Source organism: Ctenocephalides felis, unplaced genomic scaffold (genome assembly GCF_003426905.1).
Source record: "Ctenocephalides felis isolate EL2017-DRISC unplaced genomic scaffold, ASM342690v1 CF-g0.4_SCAFFOLD_01604, whole genome shotgun sequence".
Classification (NCBI taxonomy): Eukaryota; Metazoa; Arthropoda; class Insecta; order Siphonaptera; family Pulicidae; genus Ctenocephalides; species Ctenocephalides felis.
The window spans coordinates 39,901,653-39,919,697 of record NW_020537758.1 but is presented as its reverse complement, the minus strand read 5'-3'; the positions used below and the strand labels follow the sequence as shown (position 1 = coordinate 39,919,697).

The window sequence follows — 18,045 nt, the reverse complement described above, 5'->3', positions numbered from 1 at the left end:
TATTTTTAACCTTTTCTAAGAAATTATTTATTTTTATTTATAATTCAGATAATAAAAACAGCGTAGAAAAAATTAGCCAGTTAGATTTTCTCATTACCTCAATTGTCTGCACAAATATTTACATTAGTATGGAGAGAAATGTGATATATACAATTAAGCCTGATGATATTGAATATAAATTTCCACCCATGTATAATATTTCCACCCTCAACAATGCACCATTGTTTACTCAATCTTTCTACTCAAAAAGCTCAGTGGAAAAATTATGAATTGCCTGTGATACTGTTATTGTGCATTTTTAAAATATAAAATTAAATCTTTTTTTGTTTTCAGGTATTGGGCCGATTTTTGTTCCGCATATGATAACATATTTTGTCCAAAATTATGGTGCTTTAGGTTGCATGTTAATATTCGGAGCGATCGCGACTCACACATTTGCAACCGCTTTACTTTTGCAACCAGTTAAATGGCATATGAAGAAAGATGATTCTTCTCAAAAAATTAAAGACTTCCCAAAAGATATTAAGCAGGATACTTTAAAAAATTGCGAGGAGAAACAGAAATTGTGTTCTGTTGTTATTACAAAGGAAGATAATTCTAAAGAAGTTAACTGTGAGTTATTTCTTAACTTATGATTATTTATAACACTAATTTTTGGAGATTATAAATAAAAAAATTACTAAACATTTGATATTTATATAAAACAATCTTATAAAAAAGAAAGTTATTTTGTAATCATTTATAGCAGAACCGAAAATGGTGGACAGTATTTGGGATGTATTTTTATCTGAAGAAGAACATGAGTATTTGGAGAAGAAAAAAAATAAAGCTCCAATAACGAGGGCAACGATGGATGGAGAGTTACAAATTGGAGATCAAAGTCTACACCCATCCCTAAGTGCAATTTCTAAAGAAAAAAGTCATTCTGTCACATTGACAAAACTTACAAGTCGTAAGATATTAATTTTTTTATATTTTAAATTATGCAATTCAAAAATATACAAAACAAATTTTACCAAATTTGCCAATAATTGTGGTAAAATATTTTGATTAGTAAGATTAAGTTTCTAGGTTTGTAAAAATTATAATGTTCTTCCTCAATCCTGTCTGCATCAAATTTAATCTAAAATATTTCATAATTTTTTTTTTCAGTATTGGAGTGTCAACCAGATATGGTACAAAGAAAGTATGCTAGCCAACCAATTATTTATAATGAAGATATGAAAAATTATGACGAACGAGAAAAATCGCATAGAATATCAGTCGTTATGGATTATTTAGGAAATGATAAACTTAACACATTTAATGAATATGATGATAGAAATGAAACTGAAACAAGTAAATTAACCGGAGAAAATAAAATGTAAAGGTTTATTATTGAATCACATCAGAAGAACGTCACAAAAAAAGTTTACTTTAGTAATAGATAGTTTATTGTTTATTGAAAAAATGCTTTCGTTTTTAAGGCAATGGTAAATAACGATAAAAAAGCCCAAATGGCTATTCATTATTAGATCTGATATCTACCTATTTGATATATTTGCTAGATTAGAATCTGCTAATTCTTTTTCTGAATGTGAATTAAGTAGCATTTTGCTATAATAAATCAGTATCAAAATTTTGCTTACAAAATCTACAAAAAATTAATTGGTTATTTTGACACAAAAACTTTGATCAGCTTCAGCAATGCTTTAAGTGTGATAAGCACAAAGTACAAATAAGTGCTTGAGAATGAGATAAAACAAGATCTTTTTTCAATCTAATGCAAATGATATATATATTGACCTATATTGCGAAAAAATGTTTAATTTTTAGCATAATTGATAATTATTTTTACATAATATTTTGATCAACAGACAAACAATTTGCATGGAGAATGGCACAGCGATAGTATCCAAAGATCATCTTAAAAATTCAGACAAAACAACATGCTGTGAACAATTTACTGAAAAAGTAGTTCAGTTTTTCGATTTGAAGCTGCTCGCAGATCCAACATATATTGTGATAATGATAGGAATTTCTACCTCAATTTTTTCGGAAATGAATTTTTCGATGCTGACTCCTTTTATTTTGGGCGATATGGGATTAACTCGACATGAAATTGCTTATGTCATGTCTGTGATTGCTATTTCTGATATTGTTACCAGATTTATTTGTCCATTTATTGGGGACTACTTCAAACAGACGCCTAGGATGATGTTTATACATAGTCTTGTCATATTGATTTTGACTAGAACAGGTATATTTTTATCTCGATTATATTTATTAAATAAAATCATATACTTGTAAAATAATGATATGCAAAGCTCGGTCGTATTACATTCAACTACTTCACAATTAAAAGGGTTTATTTGGCCAAAACCGAAAATCTATTTGGTAGTCAAAATGACAATGCTCGGCAATTCATCCATACATTTATTTTCTACTACACGGATTCAAGAAATATATATATTAAATCCAGTAATTTAATATTTATACATATATTTTTTTAGGTCTTATATATTGTGATACTTATTACGAAATATTATTATGCGCTCTGGGTCTTGGAATATCCAAAGGAATTCGAGTAGTCTATACTGGTTTGATCATACCAGGTTATGTTTCTCTGGAAAGATTACCATGTGCATTAGGTTTACAAAATGTATCAAATGGTATATTTGTATTAGCATTTGGACCACTTCTAGGTAATCATAATTATAATAAAAAATAAAATTACAATGCCTATTTTCATTATATTTTGTATTTTGTTATAGGTGTGATACGTGACTATTCTGGATCTTATACTAAAGTATTGATTTTCTTAAATACTGCAGTTCTTCTTATTATTGTGATATGGGGTATCGAGAGCCAATGGAAAGCATCCCGAACCAAAAAACTTTCCAAAAATGATATTGTTATACATGAATAAAATTTTTACAAGTACATTATCAGTATTCATTTATAACCGAAACAAATTACTAAAAGTTATAAAAAACTAATTTTGAAGTTACAAAAACGATCAAATTTTGTTATATACGATTTGCTTTCTATTGAGCACAAAAGAAATATATTCAAACATTTCATATATAATTGGGAATTTTTTAATTTAAGTCTACAAAGTTTGACAAAAAAAAATCAAAACTGAAAATAGTTCTAAAAGATTTTTTTCTTGAAAGCTCTTCTGACTACTGATTAATATTAAATATTTGCCTCTGTAAGTACAATACTTGCTCAACAGCCAAAATGAATTTGATTTACATAATATTAGGCGCAATTTTTCTGGTATCGAAACAAAGATGGATGATATAAAAAGTTCTTGAAGTACTCAAGAAATGTTCCACGAATAGTTTTCTACAGTATTTTTAATCTCACAATTTCCATATTGAGTCATTTTAGATTAATATTTTTGTGGTATATGGTAAATTGAACTTATTTGTCCAAATAAAATGATTTATATATACGAGTTTAATGATCAAAATGTCAATAGTGTGAAATTAAATCTATTACTACCAACCCTGCCTTAACAGAAAATAGTTATATGTTTATTATTATATTTTTTGCCATTTTGTTAGGAGATACATGCCATGGATTTATGTATAGATAATAATGAAATTATCAAATTTAACTGCAAATATTCAACTTATAAGCTGTTTGATCCTTGACCAAACATTATAACGTTTGATAAATAAAACAACAAATGGAAAATATCGAATTGAGTTATTTTCATGTATCCTTCAGCCTTTCTATTTAGAGTCGTTGACACTCATTTGTTGCATTTGAGCTTAATGGTCAGCGTAGAACAGGGTTGACATCATGAGGCAAATATTTCAAATGAAGTACTAGAAGAGATAGATCAAGGCTAGAACATCAGGACTGAAGTAACAAAATATTAACAAGAAATCTGAACCTTGATTAGCAAAAGGGTTTGTTATATTTATAAGATAGCTATAAATATATAAAAACATCAACACAAAGACAAAAGACTCAAGATGAAATGGGCATACAAGTTAAACCAATAAAATAGTAAACTAGTGGTGTATGGCATCGAGCCTTAAGGCAAATTGCTGGAACTTTCCGTACAGTAACGAAATGTTCGAGGAATATTAAATGTTCTCAAATAGATTATTATAAATACTGTCCAATATTTATAAGAATTATATAAACAAAATTATTTTTGATATACAAAAATTTTTAAAATATTGTTTTCCCTAAAGCAATTGTTCAAATCGGATGCTCAGTTCTCTCAAAAACTGCTATTTTTTGTACATTCAACCCTGTATCTTCAAAATAGCTGGACCTGTCTGTATCAAAAACTAATTACCACTTCTCCCATGCATTACAAATTGAATGTTTTTGAAATCATTCAAATAGGATACTCCGTTCTCTCAAAAACTCATCTCCCTATCAATAGAAATCGGACAGCGACCCCACAAAACACCGACACATCCATTTTGTCTGAGGTATGACAAAATATTCAGAAACCTCTGAAATGTGATGATATGCAAAAAAATATTTTCGATTTTCGGCCCATTACTATAACTTACCATACAAAAAATGGCACAAAAATAACTTACATTGGATTCTCAAGTACAAAAATCAGGATCAAGATTGGAACCATATTGAGAAAATAAATTTTGCATACAAAATGTGCATTCTAAATGTGGAAAAAAATGAGGATATGGAAGATGTGGAGTACTAGTACTAGTAGCAGCTGCTAGTATTTTAAATGAAAACCAGTACTTGTCGAGCGAGATCAGAGCAAGGATCACCATGAAGTTATCCTCATGAAGTGACTTTTACAAACTAAAGATACTAAAAAATGAACATTGATTAGTAAAAAAATCTGTTATATTTAGAACACAGTTATCAACGTATCAAAAACATGAACACTAAGCCGAAAACTACGTTTTGGATGTGGTACTAGAAAAATATGTTGAATAAGAATCTGACAGATAAATTAACTAATAAGATAGTGAACAAGAAATGATATAAAATAGAACGACATTGGATACCCTTGTAGATAAAATGAAAATTCGGATTGAAATCATTGGAAGGTAAAGGAAGAAGAACGTGGTTGATCGGCGTTTCATGAGAATAAAATATAAATAAAATTTTAAAAGAAATTGTTTTTTCATATATACACATGATCAACCCTAGATCATCGTCATGTCGCGTATGGAGCATGCGTGAATTCAAAACAGAAGCAGTGTTGTGGCGTGCGGCTTGCGAAGCATGTGCTTTGTTTTTTTATGGGAAAATTAATTTACATTTATTAATAAACTATATAGACAAGTTCGACAGTATTCAATAGTACCATAATTTTTATACTCATTTATACATATACTTAGTGCTGTGCTTATAGTGCCATTTCTAGTGTGTTAATTCACTACATATGAGTAATTCGTGCAAGAATAGTAATCCAAAGTTCATTGTTTTCATTTTATTTTATGCATGATGCATTGTTGATGATGATAATTAGTATAATGTTATCAGAAACAAAATAGATATGAATGTTCACAAACTCTCAAAATAAATCTATTTCTTATAACAAAAATTATTAATAAATTATAGTTTAGATATTTATAAATTTTTATATGAAGCATTTTTGTTAAACATCATATATATATATATATATATATATATATATATACATATATATGGTTTAAAATATACATTATAAAATATAACTTAGTGTCCAAATATATTTTTTATATAAATACAAATAACTGATTCTTATACTTAATATTATCAAACAGATAACGCTCAAATTGATAACAAAGTATTTTTAAAATATTTTTTGTATCTACATGCTTGATTGGTTACCTGTAATACATAGATTATAATATCGCACGACTTACATAAGTGAAATAAATATAGTTATAAAGTATCTTAAGAAATAATTGATATATAGAAAAGAACTACAAAAATCAGGAAAGTTATATTTTTAAACGCATTGCCTTTATTTTACTACACTTATTTTTTTAATTAAAATCTAACTCTCTTTTCTAAAATATGAGTAAAATCAAGGTTTTTTTCAAGACTCCGTAAAAATTATGGTTAATGCAAATCTTCAAATTTAATTTGCTGAATTTTTATGTGATATCACTTATCCGTTATATTCTCCAGATAAATATTATCATCATTTCAGTAATATTAATTACTTGATTCATATAGAATACACCTCAATCAAACCTAACCCTTTTCACTCGTATGCCGCCGCTCCGGCGAAAGGGTTAACCTACCTTTTATGTAGATAGTTAATTCTATCTAAACAGTTCTGAAAACGGACGAATGATAATTTTTAACGAAAACAATTATAAAAATGTAAAAAAAAATTAATTAAAAATGTAATGTATAAAATAAAATAAAATATTTGTAATAAATTAACATCAATACTATCACAATTACAGCAAGAAGTTGCTTCCGTCGAAACGCTGAACTATTTGTTCTCTATATATTGTTCATGCAAAACGATACTTTGCACCTTTGCATTTGTTTACATAAAATACTCTAGATAACCCTAATAATTACTACCAAGACATTATTAATAGATAATTCATAAATAAAATGATTAATTGTGTTTAATCTAATTAAAACCAAAGTGAGTTTGTAGTTTGTGAGATCATACAAAGCAAAGCTATCACAATATAAAACAAGTGTTTGTTTGAAGTGATAAAATGAAGAACAGTGGGAAACATTAATCAATTCAACTACTTATTGAGCATTTAGTAAAAGCAATGATAAACAAAATTTAATTGTCTTTAAGTACATGAAGGATTCAAGTAAAGTTATATATAAATCATGGCAGATTCCAAAGGATTTATTGCTCCTGATGGAGGCTGGGGATGGATGGTGGTCATAGCATTCGCTATAGCCAATGTGAGTATATTGAAAAAGTAAAGTACAATACATTTTAATAATATTGTCTGAATTTCAATTTTGGTATACCTATTGTTTGTATATTTCAATTATGCAACAACATATTCTAATCACAACTATTTGGCCTCTTATCCCAATTTCTTAATGATATCGCTATTACCTTATTTGTATATATATTAATTTAGAAAAAAGCTAGATCTTCCAATTTGACTTCCAAATTTCTTAGTAATATGAGAATCAATATAAGATCTTTGATTCCTCATTATACATTGCTGTGAGAATTTGAAAAATAATTAATCAAAGAAGTTTTACAATGCATAGTTTGTTTGTTCAGAGCTCACTAATTTATTTGCATTTCCAGAAAACTATAACACTTTTGTTTAATTTAATAGCATTAGTTACAACGACCAAAATCTCTTATATATTTTTACTTCAGAAACAGACATATAAATAATAAAATATGGCTGTTTTATGAATCACATTCTCCATAATTTTTGTTTGCAAAATAAAATATTGCAAATTTTTTTAACATAGACAAATAACTTTATAAAATTAATATATAATTAATTAGAAAAAAATTAATATAAAATAAAATTCTCGTACTGAAAATATAAATTATTTCTATTGATGTTCAGTATTGATTAAACTTGATGTCATTTCCTGCTCGTAGCAATGTTTTCAAAACGATATTTGATATATTTTGTCGATTGACTTAGATCGAATATCAACATCTTGTATCATTAATTATTATTGCTGCTTCATTATACAATTATTTTCAATGAACATCTTTCAATTTCAGATGATAGTTGTTCCGCTGATTCACGGATTCACTTTAATTTACAAAGATACATTCGCAGATATTGGAATGTCTACAACAAACGTTTCTGTAGTTTTAAGTATAAACACATCATTTGGGATGTTATTAGGCCTTATAAATGGGCCTCTTTTAAGAAAATATGGCTTTCGGAAAATGGCCTTGATCGGAGGGGCTTTGACTACTATTGGAATTATAGCAACTGCTCCTGCAAGAACTTTTGAACATTTTATTGCCACATACAGTATCATAACTTGTGAGTATAATATCTACATATGTCATGAAAAACTTAGCCAATAAAACGCTTTTGGCAAAAAAATTTGGCAAAAATTTGAATATCATTTCTCATTTTATCGAATTCAAAATATTTAATATATTAAATAATTTATTTAAATTCCTGATTCATTAGCATTTCTCAATTTGAATCTTCGTAACAATAATTTTTCATTTCAGCAATTGGATTCAGCCTAGTGTTTGCTTCATACTCTTTAGCATTAAATACGTATTTTAAAAAAAGGAGGCACAGGGCTGCTGGAATCGCCATGACAATAACCGGTAAATTAAAAATAATATTTTGTTATATAAAGTAGGTAACAAAAAAAATGTAAATTCAAAAGAAATTTAAAAATTTTGAATCCAGGATGAACTAATTTTCCATTTCTGGCAAAGGTTAAAACCATACGAAATCAAACTATTAATAATAATACATGCCTTCCTATAGTTAATTGATTACATAATGTTATCTTAAAACCAATTGATAAAATGTCACCTAATCTAAATTATCAATGTCAATAAATATAAAACCATTTTTGATCTAGCTTTACCATTTTAGGTATTGGGCCAATTTTCGTTCCACACATGATAGCATATTTTCTTCATATGTATGGAGCCTTTGGTTGCATGTTAATGTTTGGCGCTATCGCGACCCACACATTTGCAACCGCTTTAATCCTGCAGCCAGTTAAGTGGCATATGAAGAAAGATGATTCTAATCAAGAAATGAAGGAATTTGCAAAAAACGAGAAACTAGACCCTTCGAAGGAACTTGAAGAAAAACAAAAACTATGTGCTGATATGAATACAGATAAAGATTGTTCTGTGAAATTGAAATGTGAGTTCATTTGGTAATTAAAAGATATAAGCATAAACCCAATTAAGAATTTATATTATTATTTATTTATAGCAGAACCCAAAATAGTGGACAGTATTTGGGATGTGTTTTTGTCCGAAGAAGAACATGAGTATTTGGAAAAGAAAAAAAATCAGCGGCCAGTTACTTTAGCGATGATGGACGGAGAGTTTGAGTTTAAGAATTTAACACAGCAACAATCACAAAATTCGATTTCAAATCGAAAAAGACACTCTGCAGTATTTACAAAATTTTCAAATCGTAAGTGGAATAAAAATTCTTATTTATATTTACAATATACTTTTTGGGAGTTCAAAAAACTATTAATAACTTCAAAAAACTTAAAATAGTAATGCAACCATTATTTACATTATTGCTAAATTATAGCCATTTTCTTGCTATTATTTCAGTATTTGAGATAATACAAAAACCAGATAAAATGCAAAGAAAATATGCAAGTCAACCAATAATTAAAAATGTCGAAATGGATAATGAGAAAGATCGGAAGTCTTCTCATAGGATATCAGTTGTGATGGATTATTTAGGAAACAACAAATTAGAAACTAATGATGACTTTATTATATAAAAAATAACATCGGTGAAAATACTAAACTAACAGATGAAAAACAGTAAGTGTTCCAACAACTTTAGCATTTTCTTAAAATTAATATTAAACTCGTCACTGGAGACTTTTTCGTATACAAATAAGTGTATTATTAAATCATATGATATTTTATCTAAGATAACCAAATCTCGTCTGAACATGCAGTGAAACAATTATCAATAGCGATTAACTCACATTAGTCACCTGTCTATTGTTACTAGAAGTCATTTACACAATTATTTATTTTATCTCATATGAATCCTGAAACGACCGATTAAAATAAATCAATACTTATAATCAAAATGTTGATAAATGCAATGGAAAATTCGAGACATTTTTCTACATTTCTTCAAATATCTCGAAAACTTTATATAGGAAACATTACTTTTCATTAATACAGCAGAAACTAGATAAATACTACATTTTCATGTGAACAGTTTTATTCAGTCCGATATAAAAGTTTTGAATAAAACGACTTGGAAATCTAAATTTGGATAAATGCAATGGAAAATTTGGGATATTTTTCTACCTTTTTCTAAATATATCGAAAAATTTATACAGGAAACATTACTTTTCATTAATACAACAGAAAACTTACCAATACTTTTCAAATTTTACTAAATAAAAAATATTTCCAAATTACACCTATATACACACAAAATACACATAATACTTGATCGTTCTGCAATAACTTGGTATAATTTAAAATACTAACTGAATTTAAAAAATTAGATTTTTTTTTAGTTTTCTGCGGTACTTAGACAAGATATAAGACTAATTTTAAATGTTAAATATTTGAGTATTTCTGCATTTGATAATGATAGGTAAAAGATGCGATCGATTAATAAGAGAGCCATGTTCATAGAGATGAAACTTGAAAATATTCTTAAAAAATAACAGAAGTTCACTAAAAATTCATTTCTACCCTTCATATTTTTGTTTCTACTTTAAACTTCTTCCGCGTGGAATTTTTTTTTTATATATAAGTTATATTTGAATAATTCTTATTATTTCAGAATTAATGCTCTATATTACATATTTCAATTTCCAGGCAAATATATAAAAATGAAACATCATCAAAAGATCAGGAAAATATGTCTGCCACTACAACATGCTGCACGAAATTTACTAATAATATCGTGCAGTTTTTCGATTTGAAGTTATTAGCAGATTCAACGTACGTTGCAATAATGATAGGAATCTCAACTGCCATTTTTTCGGAAATGAATTTCTCGATGTTAACCCCGTTTATACTTGGCGACATGGGATTAAACCGGAATCAAATCGCTTCCGTAATGTCGGCGATTGCAATTTCCGACATCATTACGAGATTCGTGTGTCCATTCATTGGTGACTATTTTAAACAGTCGCCGAGGATGATGTTTTCGCACAGTGTTGTTATATTGATTTTAATTAGAACAGGTAATTAAAACATTAAATCTATTAATTATTATCTAAAGATAGTGGGAAATCACATTTGTCGCGTTAGTCATATTTATTATAAGTATTTTCTGTGTTTGTTCTTTGATAAATTAAATTATTTGTTAAATCAGATCAATGGATCGTTTGATTAAAATTTGAAGTATCTGATAATACTTTTTTATTTACAAGTACAATGAGTAAGTTCGGAATATAAATTTAGGAAAAACCAAAATGAGTAGTTTCGGAATATACAGTTATTTTACTCCGTTACGGACAACCTAATAGAGACCAGAAACAAAATCTATGTTTATTCGGACCGAAATAAATATCTAAATTATTTCTATTTTAGGTTGTGAAATATTGATTCTTCGTATAATTTTTGGATTTGATTTTATATAATATAATAACTCTATAATTAATATATTGTACTGATATATGTAAAGCAATTTTATATACTTTATACAAAAACGCGTTCAAAGTGCAAAAGGGATCGTTCAAGTATTACGTAAGCAGATTTATTACAATTATTTATCCCCCATTTTGCAATTAATGTAAAAAATAAAAATACTACCTATGACGTAATCATCATCCAGACTCCCCTGCCTCCCATGTCAACCCAAAATAAGCAAATCAACAACCTCCCCACCCCCTATAATGCTTACGTAATACTTGAACGGCCCCAAAGGAAGGAAACAGAAGAGCATTATCATTGTCAAAAAGCTGTATCTCCTAAAATGACTTAAATTTTAATAAATCCTCTTGAATACATGTTTTAAATAAATAGTTAAACTTTGAAAATATGAAACAGAAAAAAACGATTGTTTTTTTAATTTCTACAATGGATTACCCCCTTAAATATGAGAGTATCTAGATTTCTACAATGTTATTTATTTAATTATGATTATTAATATCAATTATTTTTTAATAATCTTTGAGAAGCGCTTACAGTTGCTAATTGAAAATTCTATTCTAGTTTGTGAAATATTGATTCTTTATATAATTTTTAGATTTGATTTTATATAGTTTAATTACTCTACAATTAATATATTGTACTGATATATGCAAAGCAATTTTATTTAATATAAACAAAAACACGTTTAAAGTTTTGCAAACGGAAGAAAACAGAAGAGTATTATCATAGCCAAAGAGGTGTATTTCCTAAAATAACTTAAATTTTCAAAAACCCTCTCAAACCCATATACTAAATAAATAGTTAAACTTTGAAAATATGAAACAGAAGAAAAAACAATTGTTTTTTTAATTTCTACAACAGAATACCCCCTTACATACGAGAACAACTAGTTTTCTATGATGTCCTTCATTCAATTATGATTATTAATATTAATTATTTTTTCATAATGTTTGAGAAGCTCTTACAGTTGCTAATTGAAATTTTCATAAATTTTACAAATAAGAACTAAAACTTGTTAATCAGAAATTAGAACAAAAAAACTCGACAAAGATGTCTAAATAAAAGTACGATCAACGTGTACCTTATACTATAGGGAAAATATGAAACGATCTAGCATATGTGTAAAATTTATATTGAAATTTTTTATGAATTATTCATAACACAATCATTAACTTAATTAAAATATATCCAGGTTTGATTTATTCCACCACCTATTTGCAAATAATGTTGTGCGGTTTAGTCATTGGTGTGTCCAAAGGCATTCGAACAGTCTATTCTGGACTGATTATACCAAATTATGTTCCATTAGATAGATTACCATGTGCCTTCGGTTTACAAAATGTATCAAATGGTATATTTGTTCTAGGATTTGGACCTTTACTAGGTAAGTTTATAATATAAAACACTGATTAATTACTATTTGTATGGTAACTAATAGTTTCACTCATTGAATGTTACTATTTCAGGTATTATACGTGATTCTTCCGGATCTTATACAAAAGTGATGATTTTTCTAAATGCTGTTATGCTTTTTATTATTGTTTTATGGGGCGCAGAAAATTGGTGGAAAACATCCCGATCAAAAAATTCGAAAATTTCAAAAAATAATACTGATATAACTGAATAAAATTCTTTGATAATATTTGTGTTTTTTTGCTTTAATTTCAGGTGATTTAGTAGTATTTTTGCTACTTTTTCTATCACGATTGTCTGTTATTTTTCTAAGACTCATTGATTATTAATAACAAAATCTAATAACTTAAAAAAAAATCAATCAAATCATTTAATAAAAATTAAATGATTAAATTAATCACTGAGAATTGTCTTAGAAGTCTAGTAAGGCGACAAGAGATTGTTAACTCCAAAACGATAATGAAAGTCTTGGAATGATAATGTATTAAAAACTAATTTTCGAGTGTTTTTTGTGATTTTAATTCAACTTCAATTCAACTTACCGCAGCCACCAAAATAGTGCCTAAGGTATTTTAAGACCAGGCATATTGTATGTAAACATTCTATTTCTGTATATGATAAATTACATTATTACAATTTATTAATATGCAAAAGTCAATATGAAAAAAAACTTTTCCAAATGGATGCGACTGGGAATTTGGAGAAAACTTCACTACATCTTATCTATGGGAATGATCGCAGTTTTCGTAGTCACATTTTTTAGTTATCACATTGGCATATGCATTTGGCAAACTACTTCCAGTCCTAATCGAACTGATGATTACTATTACGAAGGTCCTTTTGGAGTAGATTCTTGGACTGATAACTATCCAATGTCTCAAGGCTTTCGACAGTCACCAATAAACATCACCAGCAGTTTGACTATAGAAGTACCATCTGGTAAGGATTTGGTTTGTGAGAACTTTTCAGAAAAACCTGTGAAACTTCAATTACATAACGAAGGACACATGCCTGGATTTTAGGAAGTTGGCTTGTGGGCAAGCAACCTCAAATCTCTGGAGGTCCACTTACAAGTCAATATATATTCCAATGTCTGGCATTTCGTTGGGCTCCTGGAGCTGAACATAGTTTCAACTACGAACGAAGCGATTTGGAAGCACAGTTAATATTTTTGAGAGAAGGCGTTCAAAATTTGACGGAAGCTTCTTCGTGTAACCGTAGAGAAAGCATGGTTATTTTGAGTTATTGTTACAATATAACGCCGGTGTCTAATCCTTTTTTGGAACATGTGATTCGCGGACTGTCTAATATTGTACTGCCACATAGCTTATGTGAGATTGAGCCTAGGCCTATTAGTTGGATAGCACCGTCATTCAATTCAGATTACTATTGTTATAAGGGATCTCTGACATTTCCTCCGTGTGCTGAAATTGTCATATGGATACTCCAGCCAGAACCACTTGGAATAAGTCAGGAACAGTTGTTTAAGTTTAAACAATTACAAAATAATTTAGGACATACAATGGCATGCCACTCTAGGCCACTTCAAAGTATAAATGATAGAGAAATCAGATATTTCAAATGATATGTATGTATGACATATATGTTAGTGGGGCACTAATCAAAACCAAATGCTTCTAGACATAAATTATTATAATTATTGTTAAGAATCGATGGAAATATTTTTAAGTTTTTTATTTAAAATTGAAGTACTTTGTATAAACTGTTTTGTTTTATATTACGCTTTATAAATATTTTATATACCAATTATATTGATAAATGATATTTTATAATAAAAGTTTTATTAACAACAGATAACCGTATATTCTCAATTTCCCGAGGGATAAAAAAGTATCTTGTTTTGGGGCTCGAACTCCGATGTATTGACGCACAAAAATTAGTCCATTGGGTGTGATGCACACTCGTAAACTTGAATACGTATACGAGATATTATGGTTGTGGAAGATATGCGCCTGAATTGCTCTCAAATCATTGGTTGCCATAGAAACCGCGTGCAGCATCCAACCCCAGATACAACTATAATTGTACACAAGCTTGGCCAACATTTACACGATTTGTGAAATTTGTGACTTTTTTAAAAAAATGTTTTTAGAACATCTGCTTTAGCATCGGCAGCTGTAAGATTCTATATTGTATTTTCTTAATTTTAGTTAAAATTAAATTCAAATAGAGTAGTGTTTAACGTTCAATTTCTTAGCAGAAAATATAATAAGAGAAAAAATCAGAATTTAGTTTTTTTTGCAATTATTATTTGATTATTTTAAAACTGATTAATGATACATATTTAGTATCGAAAAGTATATGCTATAAATATATAATTACAATTAATTTTTTAGTTTCTTAATTCAACTAATTTGATAATTGATATGTCAGGTATATTTCAATGACAAAAATCAAAATAAGATATGAAATGCATTTTCTTAGAAAAAAATCAAACTACACCGATAGGATTATTTAAAAAACGATGAAACTTTAAACCAATAACAAATTAGCATTTGATAAAAAACAAGAGTGACCAACCATATTAATAATAAAAGCGGAATGGCCAAACATAAAAGTATGAGGTTACTGATGAATTATTATAACGCGTTTAGAGACGTTTATAATTTTCTTGAATAGTTAAAGAGTTAGTCGAATAAAGTAATATTATTTTCTACACTTTATAAAATACTCTAATTATATATTACTTTTGTAAACATATCACTTAAGGGGGTATTCTAGTGTAGAGCGATGAATTTTAGGTCATTTTTAAAATGTCTTAAAAGAAAGCAATGAATGTTTTTACTATCCATTTTTTTACCACTTGTTTATTAATATTATCAAAATACAAAACAAAAATTAAAAAATAAAAAAGTTGAAAATTGTAAAAACTGGCAGCTGATGAAGTGAGTGGTCTCAAAAAATTTGCACCTCAGTCTTGACATGATTTCAGCCCTCCTAGCCATCGGAAATGCAAAAAATTAAAAGATTATTAATCTACAATGATGTCGCAATCGCCCGAACTGGCGATGAGTAAAAAAATTTTTTTTTACAAATTGGCGACTGTTTGAAAAAAAGTGTTTTTTTACTGTTTGTTGAGTTTCTCGAATTTTTTAAAAATAGTAAAAATTGGAATTTGGGGATAATCCTAGTTCGGACTATAGATAGGTCTATAAACAAACTACAAACAAACTCGAGAAATCGTGTCAACAGTACTGAAAAAGCCTGTTCTGAGTAAAACGCATTTAAAGTTTTGCGTGAAGCCAAACCAGTATGGGGACCGAGTCAGTAAAATGCCTATATCTACGAAAATAATTCAAATTTTCAAAAACCTTCTCGTACCATTCTTAGATAGTTAATCTATGAAAATATGAAATAAAAAAATCGATTTTTTTGAATTTCTACACTAGAATACCCCCTTAATTAAATAAATTATATTCTATTGATACCGACTTATTCAGAAAAAAGTAATACCACGCCTCAATATTTTCTATCCTGAACATAGAACATTTTAAGAAGTGAAGCGAATAAAATTGCTTAAAAAAGCATAACGTAATTGTATTTCCCATGCTCTAGTACAAAATAGGTCATACTCAAAAAAAATGAGAGTTAAAATTTACTAGAATAAAATTCTTGTTTTTTAACTCGAAAAGATTTTCTAAAATAATTGAAAATGATAATAGCAAATTCATAAACTTGAGCAAGATTTTAGCAATATTTTAGAAAGATTTTAGTAAAAATTTAATAAGATTTTAGTTGCAATTAGGCCAAAACCAAGTTAGAATTGAATTAGGATCAAGCTGGAATCAAGTTAGAATTAAGTTAGAATCAAGTTGGAATCAAATCAGAATCTAGTTAGATCCTTCTTTGTAATATTAAACATATGTTGGAATCTATTTATAAGCCGGAAATTAATTGTGCAAATTTTGTTTATGTAAAATCATAAATAATAGAAACACACATCGACAAATAAAGTTTGATAGCAAAACTTCCTCTCTATGTTTATATTACTTTTCTATCAAGAATATCGAATTCGTGCCAAAATCAATCCATCAAAGATTATCAATAGAAACACAGCCACAGAATTTAATGTTGATTTGTGTAAATTGCATATGACTTTTTTGAAATACAAACAGTAACCGATATACAAAATGTATATATGGATGGTCACGTATAATGTGAATAAACAGGAAATACAAGGGACTTCGCATTTGAATAAATCTATATGCATTATAATTCTTATATTCTTTTGATAACATCTCGAATGTCGAATGCTTGCTATTCAACATTTATGTAGGTTGAACGACTCTGCAATATGAATTTACAAAAATAAATAAACTGCAACAACTTTCTGTCAGATTACAATTGAAAAATTATGTTAATAATATACTATATGTATATTTATTTTTGAAAAGTTATTTTTCAAGATTAGCAATAAGCTTCCAAGTAAAAAAGCTATATCCTTATATTTCTGCTGCAAATTAAAGATCAACTCTATTAAAATTTTGAATAAGTACTTGGAAAATAAATTCATTGATAAGCATTCCAATAATGCTAATCAACTAGTGGGGCGCATGGCATTGTGCCTTACGGCAAATTACTGGAACTTCCCGTACCAAAAATTATTTTTTTTAAAAAGATTAACATTTTTGAAAAAAAATTACTCTGAAAAAGTTAGATTTTTGAGAAACTATAAATTCTTGACAAAAATTTACTTTTTTTTTGAAAAAAAAAGACTTTTTGAAGAAAAATTTATTTTGAAATATTTTGGAAATTCTGAACTTTTTTCAAAGAAATCGTACTCCTTTAACTGCATAGAGACGAAATATCGAAGCGCGTAAGCGCCGCGTCGCCATCTAACGAATAAACATTGGTATGGAACCCATAGGAATATAAACAATATTTATACATATTATTAAAATCTCTATTAAATATCTGATAATTTGATGTACATATGTCTAATGATCATTTTTGATCGCCAAATGGCATTTTTTTTTACTTTTTTTACTAGATCTCCGAAACTGCTAGTCCTGCCTTCATGAAAATTTGATCAGTTCTTCATCTTGTTAATACAAGTAAAATGTTTTTTGAATTATTCAAATCGGACTGAGTTGCCCTTTTTGGCACTTTTTGCCCTATATCTTTGGAACGGCTAGACCTGCCTTCGCCAAAAACTAATCAGTACGTCTCCTTATCAATACGAATCGAATGTTTTTTGAATTATTCAAATCGCTTCATCCGGGTTCCCGAAATCGTCGACAAAAATTTGTATCCGAACACACACACATACACGACACACACACATATACACACACATACATCCATTTTTTCTAAGGTATGTCAAAATGTTCAGAAGGTTTTAAAATGTAAAGATATGTAAACATTTTCATTTT

The 18,045-nt window shown here is 28.1% G+C and overlaps 3 protein-coding genes and 1 long non-coding RNA gene across 4 annotated transcripts in view; all 4 read left to right on the top strand.

The window, feature by feature from the left end:
• LOC113373739 overlaps positions 1-2,908 on the top strand; it is a 70,401-nt gene extending 67,493 nt beyond the window's left edge. The window contains exons 8-13 of the mRNA XM_026614014.1: positions 334-612; positions 746-952; positions 1,153-1,363; positions 1,857-2,239; positions 2,493-2,684; positions 2,754-2,908. Of these exons, the coding sequence (XP_026469799.1) occupies positions 334-612; positions 746-952; positions 1,153-1,363; positions 1,857-2,239; positions 2,493-2,684; positions 2,754-2,908 (1,427 nt within the window). The remainder of the gene's footprint in view (positions 1-333; positions 613-745; positions 953-1,152; positions 1,364-1,856; positions 2,240-2,492; positions 2,685-2,753) is intronic.
• A 3,760-nt stretch (positions 2,909-6,668) lies between these two features.
• LOC113373738 (monocarboxylate transporter 7-like) lies at positions 6,669-12,911 on the top strand. Its single transcript, XM_026614013.1, has 9 exons — positions 6,669-6,858; positions 7,658-7,928; positions 8,126-8,227; positions 8,505-8,783; positions 8,856-8,970; positions 10,457-10,827; positions 12,432-12,623; positions 12,706-12,802; positions 12,908-12,911. The coding sequence occupies exons 1-9, from the start codon at positions 6,781-6,783 to the stop codon at positions 12,909-12,911; spliced, it is 1,509 nt and encodes a 502-aa protein (XP_026469798.1). The 5' UTR covers positions 6,669-6,780.
• LOC113373118 lies at positions 8,991-9,272 on the top strand. Its single transcript, XR_003366859.1, has 2 exons — positions 8,991-9,062; positions 9,212-9,272. It is a non-coding gene; the product is annotated as an uncharacterized LOC113373118 (long non-coding RNA).
• A 466-nt stretch (positions 12,912-13,377) lies between the features above and the next one.
• LOC113373737 (carbonic anhydrase-like) lies at positions 13,378-14,629 on the top strand. The gene is made up of 3 exons (XM_026614012.1): positions 13,378-13,591; positions 13,675-14,221; positions 14,539-14,629. The coding sequence occupies exons 1-3, from the start codon at positions 13,378-13,380 to the stop codon at positions 14,627-14,629; spliced, it is 852 nt and encodes a 283-aa protein (XP_026469797.1).
• Positions 14,630-18,045: the final 3,416 nt, after the last annotated feature.

What these genes read in the sequence shown, in the direction of transcription:
- LOC113373738 (XM_026614013.1), top strand. Translation starts at nt 6,781, where the DNA reads ATGGCAGATTCCAAAGGATTTATTGCTCCTGATGGAGGCTGGGGATGG. An exon ending in CACATACAGTATCATAACTT is followed by an intron (nt 7,929 to 8,125) that starts GTGAGTATAATA and finishes TTTTCATTTCAG; the next exon opens with CAATTGGATTCAGCCTAGTG. An exon ending in AGGATTTGGACCTTTACTAG is followed by an intron (nt 12,624 to 12,705) that starts GTAAGTTTATAA and finishes TTACTATTTCAG; the next exon opens with GTATTATACGTGATTCTTCC.
- LOC113373737 (XM_026614012.1), top strand. Translation starts at nt 13,378, where the DNA reads ATGGGAATGATCGCAGTTTTCGTAGTCACATTTTTTAGTTATCACATT. An exon ending in GACTATAGAAGTACCATCTG is followed by an intron (nt 13,592 to 13,674) that starts GTAAGGATTTGG and finishes CCTGGATTTTAG; the next exon opens with GAAGTTGGCTTGTGGGCAAG. An exon ending in AGTATAAATGATAGAGAAAT is followed by an intron (nt 14,222 to 14,538) that starts CAGATATTTCAA and finishes TCCGATGTATTG; the next exon opens with ACGCACAAAAATTAGTCCAT.